The sequence below is a fragment of the Geotrypetes seraphini genome, chromosome 4 (assembly GCF_902459505.1).
Source record: "Geotrypetes seraphini chromosome 4, aGeoSer1.1, whole genome shotgun sequence".
NCBI lineage: Eukaryota > Metazoa > Chordata > Amphibia > Gymnophiona > Dermophiidae > Geotrypetes > Geotrypetes seraphini.
This window is the reverse complement of record NC_047087.1, coordinates 91,632,727-91,658,234: the sequence shown is the minus strand read 5'-3', so window position 1 is coordinate 91,658,234 and position 25,508 is coordinate 91,632,727. Positions and strand designations below refer to the sequence as shown.

Genomic DNA, 25,508 nt, shown 5'->3' with positions numbered 1-25,508 from the left:
ATTAACCTCGAAAATATACTGTATATGTTCCATTCCACACTGATAGAAGCACCTCACCTCACCTAGAGTTTTGCGCTCAATTCTGGTCTCCTTATCTCAAGAAAGATATAGTGGCGCTAGAAAAAGTTCAAAGAAGAGCGACCAAGATGGTAAAGGGGATGGAATTCCTTTCGTAGGAGGAAAAACTAAAATGGTTAAGGCTCTTCAGCTTGGAAAAGAGACGGCTGAGGGGAGATATGATTGTAGTCTACAAAATCCTGAGTGGAGTAGAACGGATACAAGTGGATCGATTTTTCACTCCATCAAAAATTACAAAGACTAGGGGACACTCGATGAAGTTACAAGGAAATAGTTTTAAAACCAATAGGAGGAAAAAAATTTTCACTCAGAGAATAGTTACCACTCTGGAATGTGTTGCCAGAGGATGTGATAAGAGCAGATAGTGTAGCTGATTTTAAGAAAGGTTTGGACAAGTTCCTGGAGGAAAAGTCCATAGTCTGTTATTGAGAAAGACATGGAAGAAGCCACTGCTTGGAAGCCACAGTATTATGGAACATTGCTACACCTTGGGTTTTAGCCAGGTACTAGTGACCTGGATTGGCCACCGTGAGAATGGGCTACTGGTCTGACCCAGTAAGGCAATTCTTATGTTCTTATGTAAAAATCCATGACAGGCCTGAAATTGCCCTTCTGGAACTGAGTAACTTAGCTGCTCTCCAATTCTAATCTTTAAGCCACTCTGATTGAAACATATGCCTGTCTAACCCCTAGTCTCATTTTAAAATTATTACGGCTACCATAACCTCAGTTACTCTCAGTTTCTTCTGCTTTAAGAGAAGTGAAATGTATTGGGGGGGGGGGGGGTTAGAGAAAGTGAATATGCTGAATATTTGAAAAGAAATAAATGGGAACCCTTTTCTCCACTGGGATGCCTTCTAGGAAATACTGATGGAGGAATCTCACACAGCTTAAAGCTATATACAAGGAAGGTTGGGCCCATTTTTTTTTTGGGGGGGGGAGTACAAAAGTATGTTTGGCTGTGGCCCATTATAGGATTAAATTGGCACTGTATGTTCCATGGCCTTTAGTCCTTGTAATAATCCATTGTATGATTGACAAATCAGTTAAATTGTTGCTCAGTTTTAATTTTATTTTTTCCTAAGGAAAACCTCAACTTAAACTGACAAAAAAAAGTAATCCAGATGGAAAGTCTAAAACAATAACCTGTACCGTGGAAGGTTATCCCATACCAATTGTGCAGTGGACAAGTATTGGTATTGGAGGCATAGCAAACCAAGTAAGTATGTTTCTTCCTTTTACACATGAAGCCACAGTTGTATTGAGGAATATTCTCTTTCATATGTTTTGGATTAAACTATTGAAGTTAAAGTTAAAATACATTTTAAAAAAGTAAAATGTTAACCTCCTTTTAGAATGTATACAAAAGTTTGTATGAACTAAATATTTGACTGTTATCAGGTCACTAGGTTTTTAATATAGAAAACAACTTAGTGTGATTCTTACAAATACAGTAGGAGACATTCTGAGTCTCAAAGTTCCATATCTAACCTATCCAAAGAACAATGGAAAGCATGTATACTCAAGGCTTAATTCAGGATTAAGAAGGAAGGGAACCTGGAATGGAAGGGGTGGGGTGGGGTGAGTATGAACTGTCATTCTTCAAGAGAAGAAAACCAGAATGTGCTCTTTCACACACATACATGAATACACTTCACACTCTTATTTCTCCTTACCCTCGTGGATAAGCATGGATGGCTAGGGGGTTGAGCACGGATGGGTGTTTGGAGTGGTGAATCTCGGAGATGAGTAGGGATAGAGAAAATGGGGCCTTTTCTGTCTACCCTTTTCCTTTCCGCTCTTAACAATGCTGTTCATCTATTCCAAGCCCACCCTAGCAATTTCCCCAGTGGTCCTAGAGCTCCAAGACCTCAAATACCTAGAACTATCACTAATTCTTTCTTCCTAGAAAATTGGCCTCTCCAGCAACTGCTGGAATCTTGCAAAAATTAAGGCTATATGGCTGCTTATGTTTCAAGGTAAGCTACTCTGACTCTTCTGGCTCCGCTCTTCGTCCTTCAGGGGTTATGAGACCATAAAATACCTGCATCTACAGGTGACTGTGTTCCATTTCCACAGGAGAGTACATAGGAACCTAAGAATAGCCATACTGGGTCAGACCAATGGTCCATCTAGCCCAGTATCCTGTTCCCACCAGTACGAGTACCTGGTAAAACTCAAATAGTAGCAACATTCCATGCTACCACTCCCAGGGCAAGCAATGACTTCCTCTATGTCTGTCTCAATAGCAGACTATGGACTTTTGAACTTGTCCAAACCTTTTTTTAAACCAGCTACATTAACCGCTGTTACCACATCCTCTGGCAACACGTTACCGAGCTTAACTATTATCTAAGTGAAAAAATATTTCCTCCTGTTGGTTTTAAAAGTATTTCCCTGTAACTTCATTGAGTGTCAAGTAGTCTTTGTAAGTTTTGATGGAGTAAAGAAATCAATTCAATTGTACCCATTCTACACTACTCAGGATCCAAGCTGAAGAGTACTAACCTCTTTAATCTTTCCTCATACAAGAGGAGTTTTATCATCTTGGTCACTCTTTTTTGAACCTTTTCTAATTCTGCCATATCTTTTTTGAGATAAGGCAACCAGAAGTGAATGCATTACTCCAGTTGAGGTTGCATCATGGAGTGTTACAGAGACATTGTAGCATTCTTTTCTAATAATTCCTAGTATCTTGTTTACTTTTTTTGGCTGCCACCATACATTGTGTGGAAGGTTTCAGCATATTGTCTACGATGACACCTAAATCTTTTTCATGGGCACTGACCCCTAAGATGGACTCTGTCATCTGATAACTATGATTTGGGTTATTCTTCCCCAAAGTAATGTGCATCACTTTGCATTTGTCCACATTAAATTTCATCTGCCATTTGAATGCCCAGTCTTCCAATTTCCTAAGGTCTGCCTGTACTTTTTCACATTCCGCATGTGTTGTAACAACTATGAATAGTTAAGTGTCCTCTGCAAATTTTAATCATCTCACTCATTGTTTCAGTTTCCAGATCATTTATAAATATATTAAATAGCACCAGTCCCACTACAGACCCCTATGGCACCCTCCTCCATCAAGAAGAATAGCCATTTAACCCTACCCTCTGTTTTCTGTCCAATAACGAATTTCTAATCCACAACAAAAGTTTGCCTCCTATCCCATGACTCTTTAATTTTCTCAGGAGCCTGTCATGAGGAACTTTGTGAAAAGCTTTCTGAAAATCTAGATACACTACATCAACTGGCTCACCTTTATCCATGTGTTTATTCACACCTTTAAAGAAATGCAGCAAATTGGTGAGGCAAGACCTCCCTTGACTGAATCCATGTTGACTCTGTCCCATTAAACCATGTTTGCCTGCGTGTTCCATATTTTTAATAATGGTTTCAACAATTCTTCCCTAGGACTGAAGTCTGGTTCACCGATCTGTAATTTCCCAGATCACCCCTGAAACCCTTTTTAAAAATTGATATAACATGCCTATGTCCTCCAGTCTTCAGGTGCTACAGATGATTTTAGCGATAGGTTACAGACTATTAACAACAGATCAGCAATTTTATGTTTGATTTCTTTCATTACCCTGGGATGTATATCATTCGGTCCAGGTAATTTATCATTCTTTAACTTGTCGATTTGGCTCAGTATGTCATCCAATTTCACTGAGATTTATTTCAATTATTCCACAACGTCACCCTTGAAAACCATTTCTGGTATAGGTTTACCTCTTACATCTTCTTACATAAAGACCCAAGAAATGAATTATGGTCTTATCCTCCCTAAATTTCCCTTTTGCTCCTTGATGATCCAACGGTCCCACAGATTCCCTCAAAGGCTTTCTGCTTTTGATATACCTGAAAAAGTTGTTACCATGAGTGTTTGCCTCTTTAACAAGTTTCTTTTCATTTATTTTTTTTAGCCACAGACACTGCTCTGTTTTCATGGGGAAACCAGAAGGCAATATACATGGCTGGCACTGATCCATTTACTAAGATGTAGAAAAATGGGGACAGAACGGGCTTGCATACCAGACACAAGAAGGAGTTCGATTAGCACAAACCCGAGACTTGTTCACAAATCTTAAAGGCCTAGGCTGGTGCCCTGAAGACTGGCACTGCTGCCCACACATTTCAGACTTGTGCTATTTCATCTCTTTTTTTTGCATTTGCTCTTTGCTCTGCAGTGGCTGCTTCAAGATAACCCTCTACATTCCAGTTTCCTACAAAACAGGAAGGAAAGGGGACCAACAAGAGGAGAGAGATTGGATTAAGAGACAAAGTGTGTGCTCTAGGCTTACTCTATTTCCTAGTTTATCCTACATAGTGCAAAAAGAAGAGCAAAAAGAGAATAGAAGAGCAAAAAGAGAATATGAAGAGAGGCTAGCCAGGGAAGCACGAAATTTCAAACCATTCTTCAGATATGTTAAAGGGAAGCAGCCGTCTAGGGAGGAGGTGGGACCGCAGGATGACGGAGATAGGAAAGGAGTGGTGAAGGAGGAAAAAGAAGTGGCGGATAGACTAAACATGTTCTTTTCATCAGTATTTACAAAAGAGGACACATCCAACGTGCCGGAACCTGAAAAAATCTTCAAAGGAGATCAAGCAGAAAAATTAACATCAATGGAGGTAAGCCTTGAAGATGTACCCAAGCAGATAGATAGATTAAAAACTGACAAATCTCCAGGCCCGGACAGAATCCACCCTAGGGTATTGAAAGAACTAAAGGAGGAAATAGCAGAACTACTACAGCAGGTTTGTAATCTATCCCTGAAAACAGGCATGATCCAGGAGGATTGGAAGATAGCTAATGTTACGCCCATCTTTAAAAAAGGATCGAGAGGTGACCCGGGGAACTACAGACCAGTAAGTTTGACTTTGGTTCCGGGGAAGATGGTGGAAGCGCTGATAAAAGACAGCATCAATGAGCATCTTGAAAGGAATAAACTGATGAAAACAAGCCAACATGGCTTCTGCAAGGGAAGATCGTGCCTAACGAACTTATTGCACTTCTTCGAAGGAATTAACAAACCAATGGACAAAGGGGACCCCATAGACATTGTATACTTAGATTTCCAAAAAGCCTTTGACAAGGTACCCCATGAACGCCTACTACGGAAACTGAAGAAACATGGGGTGGAAGGAGACGTACATAGATGGATCAAAAATTGATTGGTGGGTAGAAAGCAAAGGATAGGAGTGAAGGGCCACTACTCTGACTGGAGGAGGGTCATGAGTGGTGTTCCGCAGGGGTCAGTACTCGGACCGCTGCTGTTCAATGTATTTATAAATGATCTAGAAACAGGGACGAAGTGCAAAGTAATAAAATTTGCAGAGGACACCAAACTATTTAGTGGAGTTGGGACTAAAGAGGACTGTGAAGATTTACAAAGGGACCTGAACAAACTAGAAGAGTGGGCGACGAGATTGCAGATGAAGTTTAATGTAAAGAAATGTAAAGTCTTGCATGTAGGAAACAGAAACCCGAAGTACAACTATACGATGGGAGGGCTGGTAATGGGTGAAAGTACCCAAGAAAAGGACAACACAATGAAGCTGTCGGCACAGTGCGCAGCGGTTTCTAAGAAAGCGAATAGAATGCTGGGTACTATCAAGAAAGGTATTACAACCAGAATGAAAGAAGTTAACCTGCCGTTGTATTGGGGTTACGGTGCGCCCGCATCTGGAGTACTGTGTCCAATATTGATCACCGTACCTTAAGAAGGATATGGCGATACTCGAGAGGGTTCAGAAAAGAGCGACACGATTGATAAAAGGTATGGAAAACCTTTCATATGCTGAAAAATTAGAGAAACTGGGGCTCTTTTCCCTGGAGAAGCGGAGACTTAGAGGGGACATGATAGAGACTTACAAGATCATGAAGGGCATGGAGAAAGTGGAAAGGGACAGATTCTTCAAACGTTCGAAAACTACAAGAACGAGAGGGCATTCGGAAAAATTAAGAGGGGAACGATTCAGAACCAATGCTAGGAAGTTCTTCACCCAAAGGGTGGTGGACACCTGGAATGCGCTTCTAGAGGGTGTGATAGGATAGAGTACGGTTTTGGGTTTCAAGAAGGGATTAGATAATTTCCTGAAGGAAAAGGGGATAGAAGGGTATAGATAGAGGATTACAGGTCCTGGACCTGATGGGCCGCTGCGTGAGTGGACTACTGGGCGTGATGGACCTCTGGTCTGACCCAGCAGAGGCACTACTTATGTTTTTATGTTCTTAGTGCCTGCAGAGGAAAGGATGAGAGCCAAACACATTAGTCGCACTGCCCTAGACTCTGAAAAGAAGTAATAGAACTGTGTTCAGGGCTGTTCTCCCCCACCTTTAAGACATTAAGTTATATATATACTTTATATTAATATTATTCAGTGTGTATTTTAATATGAATATATTGCAGTCTCTAGTGGTCAACACATTCTATGAGTATCTAGGTTTTTATTCATTATCTAGCTTTTTTTTGCAAGGTAAACCTTTGTGTTAATGATATTCACAGTACATTCTGTTCAGGGCAGGATTAACCCCCCATTCTGAGACAATCAGGGCCTTAGGTCCATCCCACGACATCCCAAGATGCATTGGAAGGGACAAGGCCCATCATTCACAGCACACAGCCCTGTAGGCAGGAGAGAGTGGGCTTCCTCTCCTGGTTTTGCATCAGAAAGTACAGGGGGGGGTCGGATGATTGGGGGAGGGGTTCCAGCAATGCTGGGGGATGTGGAGGGGGGATGTTAGGGGGGTCCGGGGATATCAGGGGGAGGGGTGTAGGGCTCCAGCCTATCCTGACAGGGGCAATTCCTATCAGCTGAGCTGACGGGAATCCTCGAAACCGGCTCAGCTGATGGTAAGCCCTCAATGTGCTTCCCCCCTTCCATCTCTGGGTGAAGGGAGGGGGTCATTCCTTAAACCCTCCAGTGGTCATCTTGTCAATTTGGTCACCTTTGGGGCACTTAGACCTGTTTTACTTTGGTCTAAGTTCTGGCATTTAAGTTCTACCTAGGATGTCCTGGAAAAGCTTTGATTATTGCTTCAATACATTCAGGTGGAAGCCTGCCTGATTTCCACCCATAACACACCTCCCAACATGCCCCTTTGAGCTCTGCATGCACAGCAGCTTAGAAGTGCTGTTGAACATCCAGAAAGTTTGTTTTCATTATTGGCACTTGGATGTCCAAGTGCCAACTTATGCAGGTTTTGGGATATTTTAAAGTTTTGATCATGGTCCTCTTTATGTATAACACTGTGTACACCTAGTAGTACTATAGAAATGATAAGTAGTGGTAGTAAGAAAAGGAGGCAGTATGTGGCATGGAAGGATTTGTTTAAAAAATGTCCTCATATATGCATTGTCATACTGAATTTCAATGTGATAAGAGAGGGAGTATGGTGTATATTTGGATGGAATTCAGTTGGTAGTCCTGCTTTTCAGATGGGTATCATTTAAGTTAATTGAGTAAATAAATGAGTAATCAGGGCTCTGCACTAAAAAATATCTAGTGCAAAAGGCATATGAGTCTTGAACCAGTGGGTTATTCTCTACTCGCAAGTTTGTAGAAGGCATCATCTATCTACCTTTTTTTCTAAGCTCTGCCTCCTGCATCTCTGGGCTGTGCCCTGTTTCCTCAGTTTTTCTTCTACAGGCAAGTTGCAAAGTGTCTTTCTGATCTGCTCTGAATTGGTTATTTTGGAGGTTTTATCCAAACTGTGAGGCTTGTGATGCCCCAGAGATCCCTACTGTTATTGGGGCAGCTCTGCCTGGGAGAAGCCTGTAGTAGGGAGAGTAACTCATTTATAAGGTACCTGCCTGTCCAGCCTGTCCTAAAAATTTGGTGGCTCGTGCACTGTTCCCTTGGGAGCAAGGCTCGCTCCTGGTTATTATGGGAGCTTGAGCACAGGCTGTATGACCCCCATGCTGATCCTGAGGGCTTTACCGGGTGCCAGCTACATTTACTCTCACTCCCAAATATGTGTGAGGAGCTTTGGAGGTCTGGGGTTTCAGACTCATTCAGGGTCTGACTGGAAGCCCAGAGAAACGGGCATTTGGAGTGAAATTTCATGCTTATCTAATTTCCTTCATGTTTAATGTATTTTTGGGATTATAGTCCAATCTTCTTATCTATTGTAATCTACCTTAAGCCAATTTATGGCTCTATTTAGATTAGATTATAAGACTGCAGTACTTTTTAAGCAAAAGCCAAAACTTTAACCAAGCTAAAACTTTAAAGGTTTAGTCTAAACGTTTCCAGCTCCACTGCCAGAAACTTTGAAAACCAAAAAAATCTTCCAAAAGCAGAGAGAAACACTCTTTTTAAAAAAAGCTTCAAATAACCTGCGATCATGCCAGGTACCTGTGAGTTGGGTTGGCCACTGCTGGAAACAAGATATTGGACTTGATGAACCTCCAGTCTGTCCCAGTGTTCAATATTTTCTAGTTCAAGGATAGGCAAATACTTTGTCCAGATGGAGTTTGGGAGGAGGGTTATTCCTTCTGGTACTCAGCGATCCCCTCAGTGATACAATAAACTACTGTGGTTGATTACAGCCTAGAACTTTCACATACAGATATATACCTCCTACTTTCTTTATCATGGGACAGTTTGCTCAGCTCATGTACTTAGTTCTAAATGATAGTAGTTATTTTTGTTTTACTTTGACGCTGTAAACTTGGTTTTGAATTACCAATGATTTACATTTTGTGACCGTGGATTCTCCTAAAACTTCATTGAAATGCCCATTTTCATTTAGAAAAGTGCAGCTACTGCTTCCTATGACAAAATATTTTGCATGAGTGACACCAACACATTAGATCACATTGGTTCACATACTAGCAAATTCTATATAGTCCACCTAAAGTTAGGTGCCTACATCAGCATGCCTAGCTGTTGTAGGCGTCTAACTTACCCACCCGTCTTATTTTACAAAACCACGCAAGAGGTTTTTAGCGCCGGCTGGCGCACTGAATGCTCTGTACTGCTCTAGTGATCATAGAGTTTATGTGCGCGTTGGAGCAGTGCAGAATATTCAGCGTGCCAGCCGGCGCTAAAAACCTCTTGCGTGGTTTTGTGAAAGGGGAGTTAAGAGGCTTAATCAGCGCTGATAATTGGCACTTAGCTACTGTTAATTGGACTTAATTGAAAGTTAGGCACCTAACTTGAAAAACTCAATTCTATAAAAATTAGATGCCTAGGGACTTCCAAACTCAAATTCTTTACCAATTTCAAATTGTTATTATATCCCACAAAAGAAAAAAATAAGCTTAGAGAAGGGAGTGAATCAATTGGTATCAACGGATTTAAATCTTATTGAATTCTTAGAAGATTCACTTGATACCATACAGAATCGGTCCACCCTATTAATTACCTGTTTTAATGAGATGGATAAGAGTCTAATTATGAAAACTTATTTCCAGAATAAGCAAGTAAAATTTTGTGGTGAAGTAGTACAAATATTTCCTGATGTGGCCAGATCTACTCAAGTTTCAAGTTCAAGTTTATTAGGATTTGATATATCGCTTATCAAGGTTATCTAAGCGGTTTTTACAATCAGGTACTCAAGCATTTTCCCTATCTGTCCCGGTGGGCTCACAATCTATCTAACATACCTGGGGCTATAGAGGACTGAGTGACTTGCCCAGAGTCACAAGGAGCAGCGCGGGGTTTGAACCCACAACCCCAGGGTGCTGAGGCTGTAGATCCAACCACTGCGCCACACACTCCTCAGATGAAAAGAAAATTATTTCTTTCTTTAAAGCCCAGAGTTTTGGCTATTGGTGCAACATTTTATTTAAAATTTCCTTGCAAATGCATAGTCCAATTGCAAGGAAAAGAATACATTTTCTGGGATTCAATTCAGTTGGAAAGTTTCTTAAATGTGAAAGAAGATCTAAATATCTGATTTTTTTTCTGAGGAGAAATAAGGAAACACCTAAACGTCTAGAAGAGTTTTTCTCTCCCTTTTTAGATTTATCTTTGGTAATTATAAAGTCTATATTTTTTTCCTAGGTCAAGGGAAATTACTGTTCTTGTTTTCCTGTATTAAAATTTTGTTTTTAAAGTAGTTAGCCCTCCCTTAATGTGGGCTAGATGGAAGTAGTTTATGATGTAAAGATTTTTTCATTATTCACTTTATTGGATTGTAAAATTCCATTCCTAAACTGTTCTGGATGTAGAACTGCTGTAAAAAAATTACAAATAAATAAATAATTAAATGCCTAGTCTAAAGTGCCTACCTAAAAGTGGGAATGGTTATGGACGGATCGTGTTTTTGAGTTAAGCGCCTCTTTTTGAATTAGGTGCAGGTATTTAGGCAAAGAAAACCCTGGCATTAAGTACACCTAAAGTTACAATGTCTAGTGACAACTAATATCACTTAGGTGGTACTAAGTGTGATTCTATACAGTGCACCTAACTTTTATAAAAGCAATAAAAACAAATAACCTAGAAATTGCAAAAATTTCTTAAATAAGTAGGTTTTCAATAATTTCCTAAACTGCTGGTAAGAGACAGAGCTAACTAACAATTTTACAAACTCTTTATCACAAGAAGCTGCCTGAAAAGATAGGAGTCATTGAAATTAGCTCTTGTATAAACAACCCTTTACCGATGGAAAAGCAAACAAATTACAATTACGTCTTGGGCGTTGTGAATTAATGAATAAAAAATGATCCACAAGATAATCAGGTGCTAAACAATGTAAGACTTTATATCATATGCAACTAGACTTAAATCTGATTCTGGTCTCGACTGGTAACCAATATAGTCTTTGGTAATAAGGTGTGACATGATCTGATTTGAAAATTAATTGGACTGTTGTGTTTTGTATGATGCAGAGTCTATGAAGATTTTTCTGATAACCTGCTAAGTAAACTATATTACAATGATCCAAAATTAATGACTGTACCAACAATCTAAAAGAAGAAACATCAAAATATGGTCTAATAATCAGTAAGGCCATAGAGGAGAAACTGAATGAATTCTTTGCTTCGGTCTTTACGGAAGAAGATGTAAGAGATCTAACTGAACTGGAAATGGTTTTCAAGGGTGATGATGCTGAGGAACTGAAAGAAATCTCAGTGAATCTGAAAGATGTACTAAGCCAAATTGACAAGTTAAAAACTGATAAATCACCTGGACTGGATGGTATACATCCCAGGGTACTAAAGGAACTCAAACATGAAATTGCTGACCTGCTGTTGGTGATTTGTAACCTGTCGCTAAAATCATCTGTAGTATCTGAAGATTAGAGGGTGGTCAATATTGCGCTGATTTTTTTTAAAGTGTTCCAGGGGAGAACTAGGAAATTATAGACTGATAAGTCTGACTTCAATACTGGACAAAATGGTGGAAACAATAAAAAATCCAAAACAAAAAGGAACCAACAAAATCTACAGTAAAAAAACACGCAAGGAAAACAAAGAAACAATACTGCAGAAAATTGTACAGGGTATAGGAATTTATTAAAATGACAGAAAAAAAATCTCAAAACCAAATACATAAACTACATAAAAAGATATCCAAAATAACTGGTCCTAATATTCATGTGAACCGGACCCGACATGGTCTGTGTTTCAAAGAAACACTCCTTCCTCAGGGGGTCCTACAGAAAATGGTATTGTAAACAGATATAAATAACAAATATACATAACAGTAAATAAATGACATGTGTGACCAAAGATGTGTACATGATGCTGTGGTTAAAAGAAAATGTGCCACCAATGGTGAATACTGAACCAAAATAAGAACCAATTATAAAAAATAAAATTGTGGAACACGTAGACAAACATGATTTAATGAAACAGAGACAGCATGGGTTCAGCCAAGGGAGATCTTGCCTCACCAAGTTGCTTGACTTCTTTGAAGGCGTGAATACACATGTGGATAAAGGTGAGCCAGTTGATATAATGTGTTGAGATTTTCAGAAAGCTTTTGACAAAGTTCTGCATGAGAGGCTTCTGAGAAAATTAAAGAATCATGGGATAGGAGGCAAAGTTCAGTTGTGAATTAGGAATTGATTATCGGATAGAAATCAGAGGGTAGGGTTAAATGGTCATTTTTCTCAATGGAGGAGAGTAAACAGTAGAGTGCTGCGAGGATCTGTACTGGGACTGATGCTATTTAACTTATTTATAAATGATCTGGAAATTGGAATGACAAGTGAGGTGATTAAATTTGCAGATGACACTAAACTGTTCAAAGTTGTTAAAACGCATGCGGATTGTGAAACATTGCAGGCAGACCTTAAGAAATTTGAAGACTGGTCGTCCAATTGGCAGATGAAATTTAATGTGGACAAATGGAAAGTGATGCATATTGGGAAGAATAGCCTAAATCACAGTTACCGGATGCTAGGGTCCACCTTGGGGCTTAGCGCCCAAGAAAGAGATCTGGATATCACTGTAGACAACACGATGAAACCTTCCGCTCAATGTGCTGCGGCAACCAAAAAAGCAAACAAGATGCTAGGAATTATTTTAAAAGGCATGGTTAACAAGAATAAAGATATTATAATGCCTCTGTATCGCTCCGTGGTGCAACCTCACCTGCAGTATTGCATTCAATTCTGGTCTCAAGAAAGATATAGCGGCACTAGAAAAGGTTCAAAGAAGAGCGACCAAGATGATAAAGGGGATGGAACTCCTCTCATATGAGGAAAAACTAAAAAGGTTAGGGCTCTTCAGCTTGGAAAAGTGAAGGCAGAGGGGAGATATGATTGAAGTCTACAAAATCTTGAGTGGAATAGAACGGGTACAAGTGGATCGATTTTTCACTCTGTCAAAAATTACAAAGACTAGGGGACACTCAATGAAATTGCAGGGAAATACTTTTTTTAAACCAATAGGACGAAATATTTTTTCACTCAAAGAATAGTTAAGTTCTGGAACGCATTGCCAGAGGTTGTGCTAAAAGTGGATAGCGTAGCTGGTTTTAAGAAAGGTTTGGACAAATTCTTGGAGGAAACGTTCATAGTCTGTTATTAAGAGTAGGGGGAGCCTCTGTTTGCTCTGGATTGGTAGCATGGAATGTTGCTACTCTTTGGGTTTTGGCCAGGTACTAGTGACCTGGATTGGCCACTATGAGAATGGGCTATTGGGCTTGATGGACCATTGAGCTGACCCAGTAAGGCTATTCTTATGTTCTTAATTTCTACAACATATAGAAACGTTTCCTTACTAAAGCATCTGTATTTGAATTCATAGTGAGATTTTGATTTAAAATAGGCCCTAGAATTCTTATAGTAGGATTGATTGAGTACAAAATTCCATTCAAATTTATACTTGCCTCTATTTCTTCTTGCAAGGAGTAGCATAGAAGAATTTTGTTTTTTCTGTATTAAGCTAAATTTGGTCATCCACTATTCTACAGTTGTGATTGTGGTGGAAATTAACTGCATAGATTGAGAGAATTATAAATATATCAGAATTGCAATAGTAATACCATCAAGAGGCAGAATAGATCACAAGGTTCTAAGAGTGGTAACTAAATGACCAAAAAACTGTGAACACAACACTAAATAACATGAAAGCAATAGATATAATTTAAATGGAGTACCCTCAGTGTGATTGGGCAGCGAGGGGAGATATACTCCAGCGCTTCACATAACAGGACAGGGACCAACAAGCCCCTGCCTACACACCATCATAGGGTACCTCCTTGTATGTGATCAATCAAAATTGTGAAAAATGAATTACCAACCAACAAGTGAACACAAGTAAGGTCAATTAAGAAACTACTCTAAGAACCTCCCCAACCAACTCCCACAACAAAAATCAAAAACAGACTTAGCTTAAAATGTTCTTGTCAAGTCGTCAAAACAGCAGTGACCCACAGTAAAACGCCGCTGAATACCAGGTCCAACCAAGCCTGGTTTCGGGAGCACAAAATCCCTACTTCAGGAACCCATAATTGTGAAAAATCACTGAAGCTAGATCGAGCCGGCTGGAGGGAGGGTGGAGCGCAGGTTAGTTCTGTAGTACAATATGTTAGCTGTTGTAATCCTATAGAAGCTGGAATAGTTTAGGTCCTGTTGGCTTTTGAATTGCCATTTAAATAATGCTGATAAAAACATGTACTTTTAGAATCACAGGAGTTCCTCCTTCAAATGTTACCTGAAAGCCATGTGCAATGTGAACTTTGTGGCCTTAGAAAAGGTATTATAGTCTGCAACAACTCCAGATTAGAACCGAAATTTGCCGTATTTTGAAATACCAGATGCTTAGTATTCCTTCAAATGTATGCATTTATTAACATTAACTATTGGCAGAATATCTGATCTCATCTTTTAATATGATTATTCTAGCATTGTCTATTAAATCTAAAACTGGGTTTCTCTATACAATATTTTATTTTGCTTTCTTATTTTATTCCTGCTTGTAAATGAATCATTCTTTTTTTTATGACAGACAGAAGAGTCTCCATATTTTGATGGAAAGATTGTAAGCAAAATTAACATCGCACCAGAAGAGAATGTCACATTAACCTGTATTGCCGAAAATAAGCTGGACAGAACTATAGCATCAGTGAATGTCTCTGCCAGTATGTATTATTTTGCTGTATATTTGTGGCTTTTTAAATTTATAAATTATAGAATTATTCAAGATCATCTTGATGAATTTATGGGTGTAAGAAATAAATGTACAGGACTGGAAGCAATTACATGTTGCTTAAAAAGTAACGACCTCTTTTACAAAGCCGCAATAGCAGCTGCGCTAATGGCCCCAAAGCCCATAGAGATTTAAAGGGCTTCGGGACTGTTGCCGCGCGACTTTGTAAAAGAGGCCGTAAAAGACAAACTACAGCCAAGGAGGATCCATTAGAAATCCCAAGAGTATTCACATTAATAAGGAAATATGGATTGAGAAAAATGAAAAAGGTGCACAGGCTTCATATCAACACTGATGATAATGTTGTTCTTATAACACAAAGTAACAATCAGCTCCCAAAGCTGTCTTCCCATTTACGGCCTAAGCAGTCTTCCCATTTTTATAAAAGCTCTAATTTGGCTCATATCTGTAAACATGTACAGTGCCTTGCAAAATTCTTCATACCCTTCTGCATTTTTTATATTCTGCTGTCCAAAAAATACAATTTAAAATGTATTAAACTGGGAATTTTTCATTGCTTTACACAAGATACTCAACATTTTTGCCTAAATGAACAATTTTTAGAATTATTCAAAAAGTAATTAAAAGCAAATAAGCAAAAGAAGTCTTGATTGTGTAAGTCTTGACACCGTTTGGAATAGCAAACCAAAATTAGCTTTGATTCCAAACATCACCTTAACAAGGCCCAGAGTAAATTATGTAGAGCCCATCTGGGTTCAGTCACAGTAGTTTATTTATTTATTTATCCACTTTTCTATACCGTTCTCAGAACGGTTTACGTGAATTTATTCAGGTACTCAAGCATTTTTCCCTGTCTGTCCCGGCGGGCTCACAATCTATCTAATGTACCTGGGGCAAAGGGGGGATTAAGTGACTTGGGCAGGGTCACAAGAAGCAGCATGGGTTTGAATCTACAACCTCAGGGGGCTGAGGCTGTATCTTTAACCACTGTGCCACTCTAGAAATCAAAATGTAGCAGAAGTGAGCCAAGTATAGGACAATGAAGCCATTATGACATCACTGATGAGGATGGCTCTTATTGGTGGAATGAGGCATTATGACATCACAATACCAGTGCTGGTTATCAGGCTGAAACATTTCACACTATTTATTTATTCAATTTTCTGTACTGTACTCCCAGGGGAGCTCAGAACAGTTTACATGAATTTTTTCAGGTATTCAAGCATTTTTCCCTCTCTGTCCTGGTGGACTCACAATCTATCTAATGTACCTGGGGCAATGGGAGAACTAAGTGACTTGCCCAGGGTCACAAGGAACAGCGTAGGTTTGAACCCACAATCTCAGGGTGCTGAGGCTGTAGCTTTAACCACTGTGCCACACACTCCTGGTGATTCAAATACTCCTGATGAATCAAGCTGTTTTTGTGGTATGGTTTGAATTTGAAGACTGCTGAACCTATATCTGCAAAATAATTCTGTAACAAATTTATTGAAAGGTACAAACTAAGGGCTCCTTTTACTAAGGTGCGCTAGGGCTTTAACGTGCGGAATAGTGCGCGGTACATTGCCGCGTGTGCTAGACCTTAACACCAGCATTGAGCTGGCGTTAGGTCTAGGAGCGTAGCACATGGTAATTTCCTGCGTGCGCTAAAAACGCTAGCGCACCTTAGTAAAAGGAGCCCAAAAGGTAGCACTAAGAAAATTTCATCTTATTTGAATATCCTTTGAGATACTGCTAGGTCCAATAAAGTGGAAACAGTTTAGCACCACTAATACAGTGCTTCATCAGCCTGGCCCTCCAGTTACCCCCTCCTTTACAGAGCTGCACTAGCGTTTTTAGTACCAGCTGCCGCGGTAACAGCTCTGACGCTCATAAAATTCCTATGAACGTCTGAGCTGTTACCACGGCCAGCGCTAAAAACACTATCGTGACTTTATAAAGGAGGGGGGTTAGTGGCTAAGGGTCAATGAAAGTGATGATAGTTTTGGGCTAAGATCTCTGAGGTCTCTGTTGCCTCTGTGGAGGAGCTCTGGAAGATGTATTGTAGATTATGGAATATACCTGAGATTGGAATAATAAGAGGAGCCCTTAGAGAATTATATAATTGCTTGGAAGATTGAGGTTTTGAAGACTTTGAGAATGACAACATGGTCATAGAGTCTTCACACCTCTTTATTTTTTGGGTGGCCTGTTTTCTCCAAACAATTCATTTCCCAGACATGGTATATTGACTAGTTAGTCTTGGATAATAGCGTCTAAGTTAGACACTCAGCCATGTTTGTCCTCTCATAGCAATTGAGAGTGCTGATGCACGTGATATGACATCAAATGTGTCAAAAACAGAACATGCCATATATTTTCTTGTTTCTAAGAGGTCAATGGAAACACATTGAAAAGCATTCAGTTGGTCTTCAACAATATATTGATAATAGTGGATTAAGTTTTGAACATGAGAGGTCAAATAAAAAGTCAATAAAAATTATAGCTGAGGATCCTATTGGTCAACATGGTGTTCTGAAAAAGTCTGCACTAAAATTTGTCCAGGTTTCAGTTCTCTCTGCCAGGAGGAGTGCTGGCGTATGTCCTTGAATTGTTGGCTTTCTTCAGTGCTGATTCCACAAGAAGAGATTGGGTATTGCAGTTGGGGACTTATCAAACCCTGGACAAAACTGAACTCTATATAAAAGGTTCATAATCGAAACAGAAATATGTCTAAAAACCTGGTAGATCAGCACTTGGACAACCTAAAAGACAGGTAGTCTTTGGGCGACGTAGACGTTTGTTTTGGTTATGCCCCTCCATGCTTGTAGTATCAATTGACACTTGCAGATTTTCTGGCAAACTCAGTCAACATGGGCTTAATATCCCAAGCAATAAACAATAAAATATAATAAAACAAATAATAATTAAAACAGTAATGTAAATATATACTAGATCATGACCCTCCTTACATTCTCACTAGGGAGCTAGAAATAGCTGACTTCATTTAAAAGCTATATGTAGATGACCGGGGAGGAGGGGCAGAATTCTGAGGATAAAGCCATGTTAAGAGCCAAGACCAGACAGCCTAAATATTGCATACCCTGTACCCCCTTAAGTCCAGGGAGATTTGCCACAAATAAGCAAGTGAAGAAGCTGCATCTCATGCCACCAGCATGGAGAACCCATCTATGTTGTTCATTAAGCTAGAAAGCTTTAGAAGCTTGGAGAGCTTTGTAATATCTTTTTATTGCACCTTGGTATGATGCCAATCATATGTGAAGACTAATATTTTGGTGCCCTTGAGAAAACCCATTAAAGAAAAAACAAAGTTTGCCTTCTGCTGTTATGATCTGTGTTTCTATTTTCATATAGTGCCCATGCCACTTTTAATTTTAGTTCTCCGTCTTTCATTCCAGTTAACATACCAGAACAAGATGAACAAGAGGATAAAAATGGTATGTACTACATAGTCTTTGAGTGTATCTTCACAATATTTGTAATGTCATTGTATAAAGATACTGCCACCTTACATAGATAGTTTTGAGTTAAAATAGTTTACAAATATACAGAAATAGATAGTTGTGCAAACTTATTGTTTAAAATCAGCTTGTTGACAAAATATTACATTAAGGGCTCCTTTTACAAAGCTGCAGTAATCGCTCTGTCACCCATAGTGATTTAATGGGCATCAGAGGGCTAGATTCACAAAGCAAACCGATCGTGTACCGATCAGTTTGCGACCCCTTAGCAACCCCGGCCTGATTCACTTACCAGTCTTTCGACCATCCTTCGATCCGCACATGCAATTGAGGGCAACGGCATGCAAAATAGGCAGGGATGCGATTCACTAAAGAAAATCCTGCAACACCGACTGGGCTGGCCGATAAAAATAAAAGCGACTGCTGAGGACCAGTCGCTGAAGCCCTTTGCGACTGCCCTACTCTCTGCCCTGTCAGTCCCGATCTCCTGCTGCCCCGAATGCCTCCTCCAGCCATAAACGTGCCTTCCTGCCTGCCCCGAACACGGCCGTGGCTGCCGGAAGCCACGGGCATACCCATTCGCACCCATCTCCAGGCAATCCAGACTACCCCTATAATTGTACGGGCTGGCTGGGCCCCAGGCTGCAGCCCCCGCTCGTCTATATCCTTCTGATGGGCATGGGGAAGCCATGGGGAAAGAAATGAATGTGCGGATCTCCCCTTCCCCCCCAAACGTGCCTGCCTGCCCCAAACTCTCCCACCCTTCCCTGAACAGCAAGCCCGTGGTTTTAACCACCGGGTTAAAACCACGGGCTCCCAAAAGTTCCTTGATCGCCGGCTCTGAGGTTCAGCAATCAAGTTCCCTGGCTGCGCTCAGTAAAAAAATAAATAAATAAACAACTCCGATGGCCCAGAGGTCCCGCGCATGCTCAGACCATCTATAGATGGTCTGTGCATGCGCGGGTATCGCTATAGTGTGATCCGTGCCTGCAGATGGGGGCGTTCCTCCGATCGCCCTTATCTGCATGTTACAGTTTCCTGAATTAGTCGAACCTGCCCGGATCGGGCCCAATCGGGCAGGTTAGTGAATCCTGGCCTGAGTGTTTGCTGTGCTGCAGCCACTACTTCAGCATTGTAAAAAGGAGAGGTGGGAGGTGTTAGTTACTTACAAGTACTAAAAGAGCATACATTTTAGGTTCCCAGTGGGGCAAGCTTGCAGGCTGTGACTTAAAAAAATAATAAAGTCAAACCTTGGTTTGCGAGTGTTTTGCAAGACGAGCAAAACATTCTCATAAATCGTGACTCGCAAACCGAGGTTTGACTGTATTATTTTTTTAAGTCACAGTCTGCAAGTTTGCCCCACTGGGGCAAACAGATGCTCAAGGCCCAGGCAAGAGGAAGGATCTTCGTTCACTAAAACGTCATGTGGGCTGCATGCCGGTGCCAAATGGGGTAAGGCTTCTGTTTGGGCGGGAGGGGGGAGGGGCAGGGGATGCCGGTTAGGGGGGGAGACCAATCAAGCAAGTTTCCCTTACTTCCTATGGGGAAATTCGCTTTGATATACGAACAATTTGGTTTACGAGCATGCTTCTGAAACGAATTATGCTCGTAAACCAAGGTTCTACTATATTACCAAAAGAATTGCAGCAGGTAGCCCAACAAGATATACATATTTGTAATTAAAAATAAAACTGTACATTTTTGATAGTGAAAGAAGAAAGCCCGTTAAAATTGAATGAAAAAAAAAATTGACCATGATTAATCCCGTGAACCATTTTTAAAGAAATGCCATTATTCTACTGTGGGTGTGCTGGATTTATTTTTCAACATCTGTAGTCAGTAGCTTACTTTAAGGTTAATGTGAGGCAAAATGTATATTACTTTATAGACAAACTATGGTACATATAAGTTGTGAGTAGAATCCCATATTCTGTATGGGTCGTTTTAAATCTAAAGTTCAGGACAAATGTCTGTTTTGCTGGAGAGTTATTAAATGAAATCTTCAGTAATATCATTGAGGGCTAAATTAAATTTACAATGTATGGTTTTGGGTGTTAAGAACACATCCTAGTTGGACCATTTCCATCTATTTAAAGAATATGCTCAAGGAGAACCTAGAAGTATTTGGGAATCCAGTAGTACTAGAGCAGTGGTCTCAAACTCAAACCCTTTGCAGGGCCACATTTTGGATTTGTAGGTACTTGGAGGGCCTCAGAAAAAATAGTTAATGTCTTATTAAAGAAATGACAATTTTGCATGAGGTAAAACTCTTTATAGTTTATAAATCTTTCCTTTTGGCTAAGTCTTAATAATAATATTGTAATTTATAGCTAAAGAGACATATGATCAAGAAATGGTTTTATTTTACTCTTGTAATTATGATAAACATACCGAGGGCCTCAAAATATTATCTGGTGGGTCGCAAGTTTGAGACCACTGTACTTGAGGGAGAAAAAAAACCTTCTGTTCACTGCTGATCAGCAACATTTTCAAATGAAACATCTTACTGAAATATTGGAGCTGGCATAGGCTCATATATTACAGAACTATGTATTTTCAACTCAAATTGCTTTCCAATGAAACAGAAGAAAATTTGAAATAGGTTGCTCCAGGTGAAAATCAGTATTTTTTTATTGTTGTTATTGAGTTAAAAATATAGATATTGGGACCTTTCTATTAGATTCACCTTCCCTGTTTTATTTATCCTTTAAGCAACATAAAATGATGCTCAGGTTGACTAAAACAGAGTATCGTTGCTTGTTAATGAAATACTAGCAGCCCAAACTAATCTCAAAGGGCAACAGTCTAGACAGAGGACTTATGTGCTTTGCTGTATAGAGCTGTCTTGTTTATCATATTTATATACCATCTTTTCACTGAAAACAGATGCTTAAGGCAGTGTACAAAAAATTTTTAAACATGGCCTGCCATTTTAAACTGGACAAACAAATCAAAATCCAGATGTCTAGGTCAGGCCATTTAAATTTCCATCCATATATTAGAACAGGATCTGCCAACCTGGAGCCAATTAGAGAATGGCGTGGGGACAAATTTTCCCTGTCCCCACAGGAACTCAATTTCCCCATCTCATCCCCATGAGATTTGTCGCTGACCCTGGCCCATTCCTGTAAGCTCTGCCTTAACCGCACAAGCCTTGAACACTTATGATTTTAAAGTGTTTTGAGGCTTGTGCAGATGAGGACAGAGCTTGCAGGAACAGGACAGGGACAAGAAAAGAACTCGCCAGGACAAGAAAATGAGTTCCACGGGGATGAGGAAAAATTTGTCCCTGTATCACTCTCTAGAGCCTATACCAGGGTTGGGCAACTCCGGCCCTCGAGGGCCGTAATCCAGTTGGGTTTTCAGGATTTCCCCAATGAATATGCATGAGATCTGTGTGCATGCACTGCTTTCAAAGCATATTCATTGGGGAAATCCTGAAAACCCGTCTGGATTACGGCCCTCGAGGATCGGAGTTGCCCGCCCCTAGCCTATACTAAGATACAAGGAGAATTTAGATATTTAATAGCGACCTATTCACACAGCTCCACTACCCTAGCGCTATTGCCGACCACTTTAAACAGAGGAAAAAGCCTCAGGTTACGAGTGAGCTATACTATATTGCAGTGGTTCCCAAACCCTGTCTTGGGGGACCCTCAGCCAGTCGGGTTTTCAAGATATCCCATGCATGAGAGAGATTTGCATATAATGGAAGTGACAGGTATGCAAATCTCTCTCATGCATATTCATTAGGGATATCTTGAAAACCCGACTGGCTGGGGGTCCCCCAGGACAGGGTTTGAGAACCACTGCTATTTTGCAACTCTACTCCCTAACAACATGTAGCTAAATCAACTGGCTTAAGAAATATATGTAAACATATAAGCACAGTACAAACAGTATAGTTTGCTTTCTGCTGTTATGTTTTTTAGAACTAGATATTTAGGCATTGGTACCTGTGACAGGCACATCCATTTTAGAACAAACATCTAAAACATCAACAAGTAGAAACATACGGTAAACTTTTATGTGCCAGAGCAGGGGTAGGGAACTCCGGTCCTCAAGAGCCGTATTCCAGTCGGGTTTTCAGGATTTCCCCAATGAATATGCATGAGATCTATTTGCATGCACTGCTTTCAATGCATATGCATTGGGGAAATCCTGAAAGCCCGACTGGAATACGGCTCTCGAGGACTAGAATTCCCTACCCCTGCACCAGAGCATAAACCTCGTTAGCCATTTTAGAAGCAAAAAACATTTAGGGCTCCTTTTACGAAGGTGCGCTAACGTTTTTAGCGCACGCACCGGATTAGCGCATGCTACCTGATACCTTCTCAAGAGGAGGTGGGCGTGCCATTTTAGCGTGCGCTATTCCGCGCGTTAAGGCCCTAACGTACCTTTGTAAAAGGAGCCCTTACTTTCCCCGAGGCTGTCACAGAGACCGGTATCTTTGCCAATTTTGCTTTTGGAAAGGGATATCAGCCGCAAGGGGATAAAGGCAGCAACCTCCCTTAATCCCTCCAATGGAGACCTCTCAATAGGAGCATTTTCCTGAAACTTGTTATCCTAGGTAGCAGGTGTTTTATTGGATATAGACTTCTGAAATAGGAAATTTGTGTTTGATTTTTAGGCCTGCCCAGACTGCGCTCTCTTGCCAGATGCACATTTTTCAGTGTAAATGTATATATCCCAGCTTTGTAAAATCAGGGATTAGACTTTTAAGCAATATTTCTATACCAGGGGTCTCAAAGTCCCTCCTCGAGGGCCGCAATTCAGTCAGGTTTTCAGGATTTCCCCAATGAATATGCATGAGATATATGTGCATGCACTGCTTTCAATATTCATTGGGGAAATCCTGAAAACCCGACTGGATTGCGGCCCTCAAGGAGGGACTTTCAAGTTTAATATTTTTCTTGATTGATCGCTTAATCAAATTCTAAGCGATGAACATATTAAAATATAATCAGATAGAGACAAAACATTACAAACTTTAAATAATAACATTAGGTAGATACATTATACATTATACTCATAACAAATACAATTAATAAAGAAAGCAAAACAAAGGGAAAATACAATAGGGAAATAAGTAACCACAAAGCATAGTATAATATAATAAAATCACTGGTTTAAGAACTGTTTAATTAAATATTAAAAGCATCTTTAAAAAGAAATGTTTTTAGATTACTTTTAAAATTTCCCAGGTCCTGCAGGAGTCTTGTATAGAAGAAACTTAAAAACAAGTCTATACGTTGATGTATGCATGTCTGAAATTCAAATAGCACTTCTTAAAATAGGTCCCAGATATGTCATGACAAGAATGTAGCCTTTTAATTGTAATTTTCTGGGTTTTCTATAAAATTGGAAGAGGGATTCAAAGTGATAAAAGTCTGCATAAGTCATTCACCTTGATCCTGATAGTTTATTGAGCCTTGCTGAGTTTAGGAGTTGATGTCATCAAATGTAAACCAGACTGGTAACCATTCATTTCACTTCTGTTGAGCCTTGAAGCATAATTTTAACAGTGAACTGTTATCTTTTTCTTGCATAAAAACAGCTGTCCAATCTAGATTGCTGCTCATGTTCAGCAGTGATTTTAGGTGTACACAGATTTCATTTCTAATCACAAAATATCTTTGTTTTAGATGAAAATAAAGAAAAAGTTAATGATCAAGCCAAGCTGATAGTGGGAATTGTGGTTGGCCTTCTATTGGCAGCTCTTGTTGCTGGCATTGCCTATTGGCTATACATGAAGAAATCAAAGTAAGATTTAAAAAAAAAAAGTTCAGTTCTTTTGCTATATAAATATGCCATTTTAACATTGTGTAAGGACCGATGATAGCTCACATGTATGTTACACACCGGGACTTGTTCTAGTGGCAGTGAAACAGTGAGCACTTGAGATCCATTATTAATCTCTTTCATTCAACTTCATGTAGGAAGTGTGGCTTAAGCAGTAGTCCATTTGTATTATTGGTGATATAGTGTGAAGCACTATTATTTTGAAGGATTTATTTTTTTTTTTTTCAATTGAAAAGCTTTTATTGAGAAAACACTCCAAACAGTACATAGTCATTGCACATGAAATGCAAAAACAAAAATACAAAGAGCAAAATATCACACTCCAAAACAGCTCACAGAAATACAATCAACAATAGAGACATGTGCAAGTTCTACAAACTAAGAATAACAAACTATAAATCCCACCCATACACAACCAATACCCCCCTTCCCACCCCCCAGGGACAAAACACAATACCCACATCTATCAATAAGGTTGAGAACAGTCTATACCAAACATAAACCACCAGTCCAACTCCAAGACCAGCTCAGGGCTCTCGGCCACCCCTACCACAAACCCCCACAGAAGCCCGAAATTGACGCCACACATGAGCATAGCCATGTAGTTTACCATGCCTCAAATGAAGGATTTATTTTAACATTATTGACAAAAATGTGTTACATTTAAGTTCATAGTTACTGGTGTACAAATGTTTCAGTATCCCTTGTCAAATTGTGGGTTTCAGTGATTCCCTAAGTGAATGGTAGATTTAACATATATAATTAAATATCTTCAGGAGGTGGTATAATTTCAAATGGAAGTGGTTTGCCATCTGGTGCAAGGGAAAGGCCCTAGATTCTCTTTCTTGCCCTATGCAAAAACTGTTTGAATACCTTCTACATCTCTCTGAGTCTGGTTTTAAAAAACAACTCTGTAAGGTGAACAGTTATTAGTTTTATATGACATTTGCTTCTGATAAAGCCCCCTTCAGACCTCCGACTGATGAAAGCTCATTTTGAGCCACTTGATTCTTGTCACCTGACCTGGAAGGTCTTGTTTTCAGTTGTAGTCACTTTAACTCACAGAGTCAGTGTGCAACAGGCCTTAGTAATTGATCCACTTTACACAAAGTTTCACAATAACAGATTAGTTCTCTGTATTCAATCTAAGTTCCTTCCTAAGGTGGTGTCGGAGTTCCATCTTAATCAATCAGTTCTTCCAATATTTTTCCTGTAGCCTCGTGTCCATCCTGGAAAAAGTGCACTTTCCACCTTGGTCTGCAAGAGTCTTAGCCTTTTATCTTGAGTGAATTAAAGCTCATAGAGTCTACCCGGCTTTTGTTTCTTTTGACCCAAACAGGATAGGAGCAGTCTTTGGTAGATGCATACTATCCAGTTGGCTAACAGAATGCATCCTCTTCACCTATGCCCAGACTGGGTTGAATCTGGAGGGTGGTGACACAGTTCACAATATCATAGCCATAGGCTGGGAGCTGAAAGTGAATGAGGAGATCAGAGGAACTGTGAAGGAGTACAGAGGGAGAATAGGGGTTACTGAGAGAGTTGTGGAACATAAGTACAAGAAAGAATCTGTGTAGGATAGTGGCTCTCA

At 39.9% G+C, this 25,508-nt stretch overlaps 1 protein-coding gene across 5 annotated transcripts in view; it reads left to right on the top strand.

The window, feature by feature from the left end:
- ALCAM (activated leukocyte cell adhesion molecule) overlaps positions 1-25,508 on the top strand; it is a 192,325-nt gene that overhangs the window by 154,128 nt on the left and 12,689 nt on the right. For all 5 annotated transcript variants that reach the window (XM_033941485.1, XM_033941484.1, XM_033941486.1 and 2 more), the window contains exons 11-14: positions 1,164-1,297; positions 14,493-14,625; positions 18,053-18,091; positions 23,761-23,878. In XM_033941485.1, coding sequence (XP_033797376.1) covers positions 1,164-1,297; positions 14,493-14,625; positions 18,053-18,091; positions 23,761-23,878 — 424 coding nt within the window. The remainder of the gene's footprint in view (positions 1-1,163; positions 1,298-14,492; positions 14,626-18,052; positions 18,092-23,760; positions 23,879-25,508) is intronic.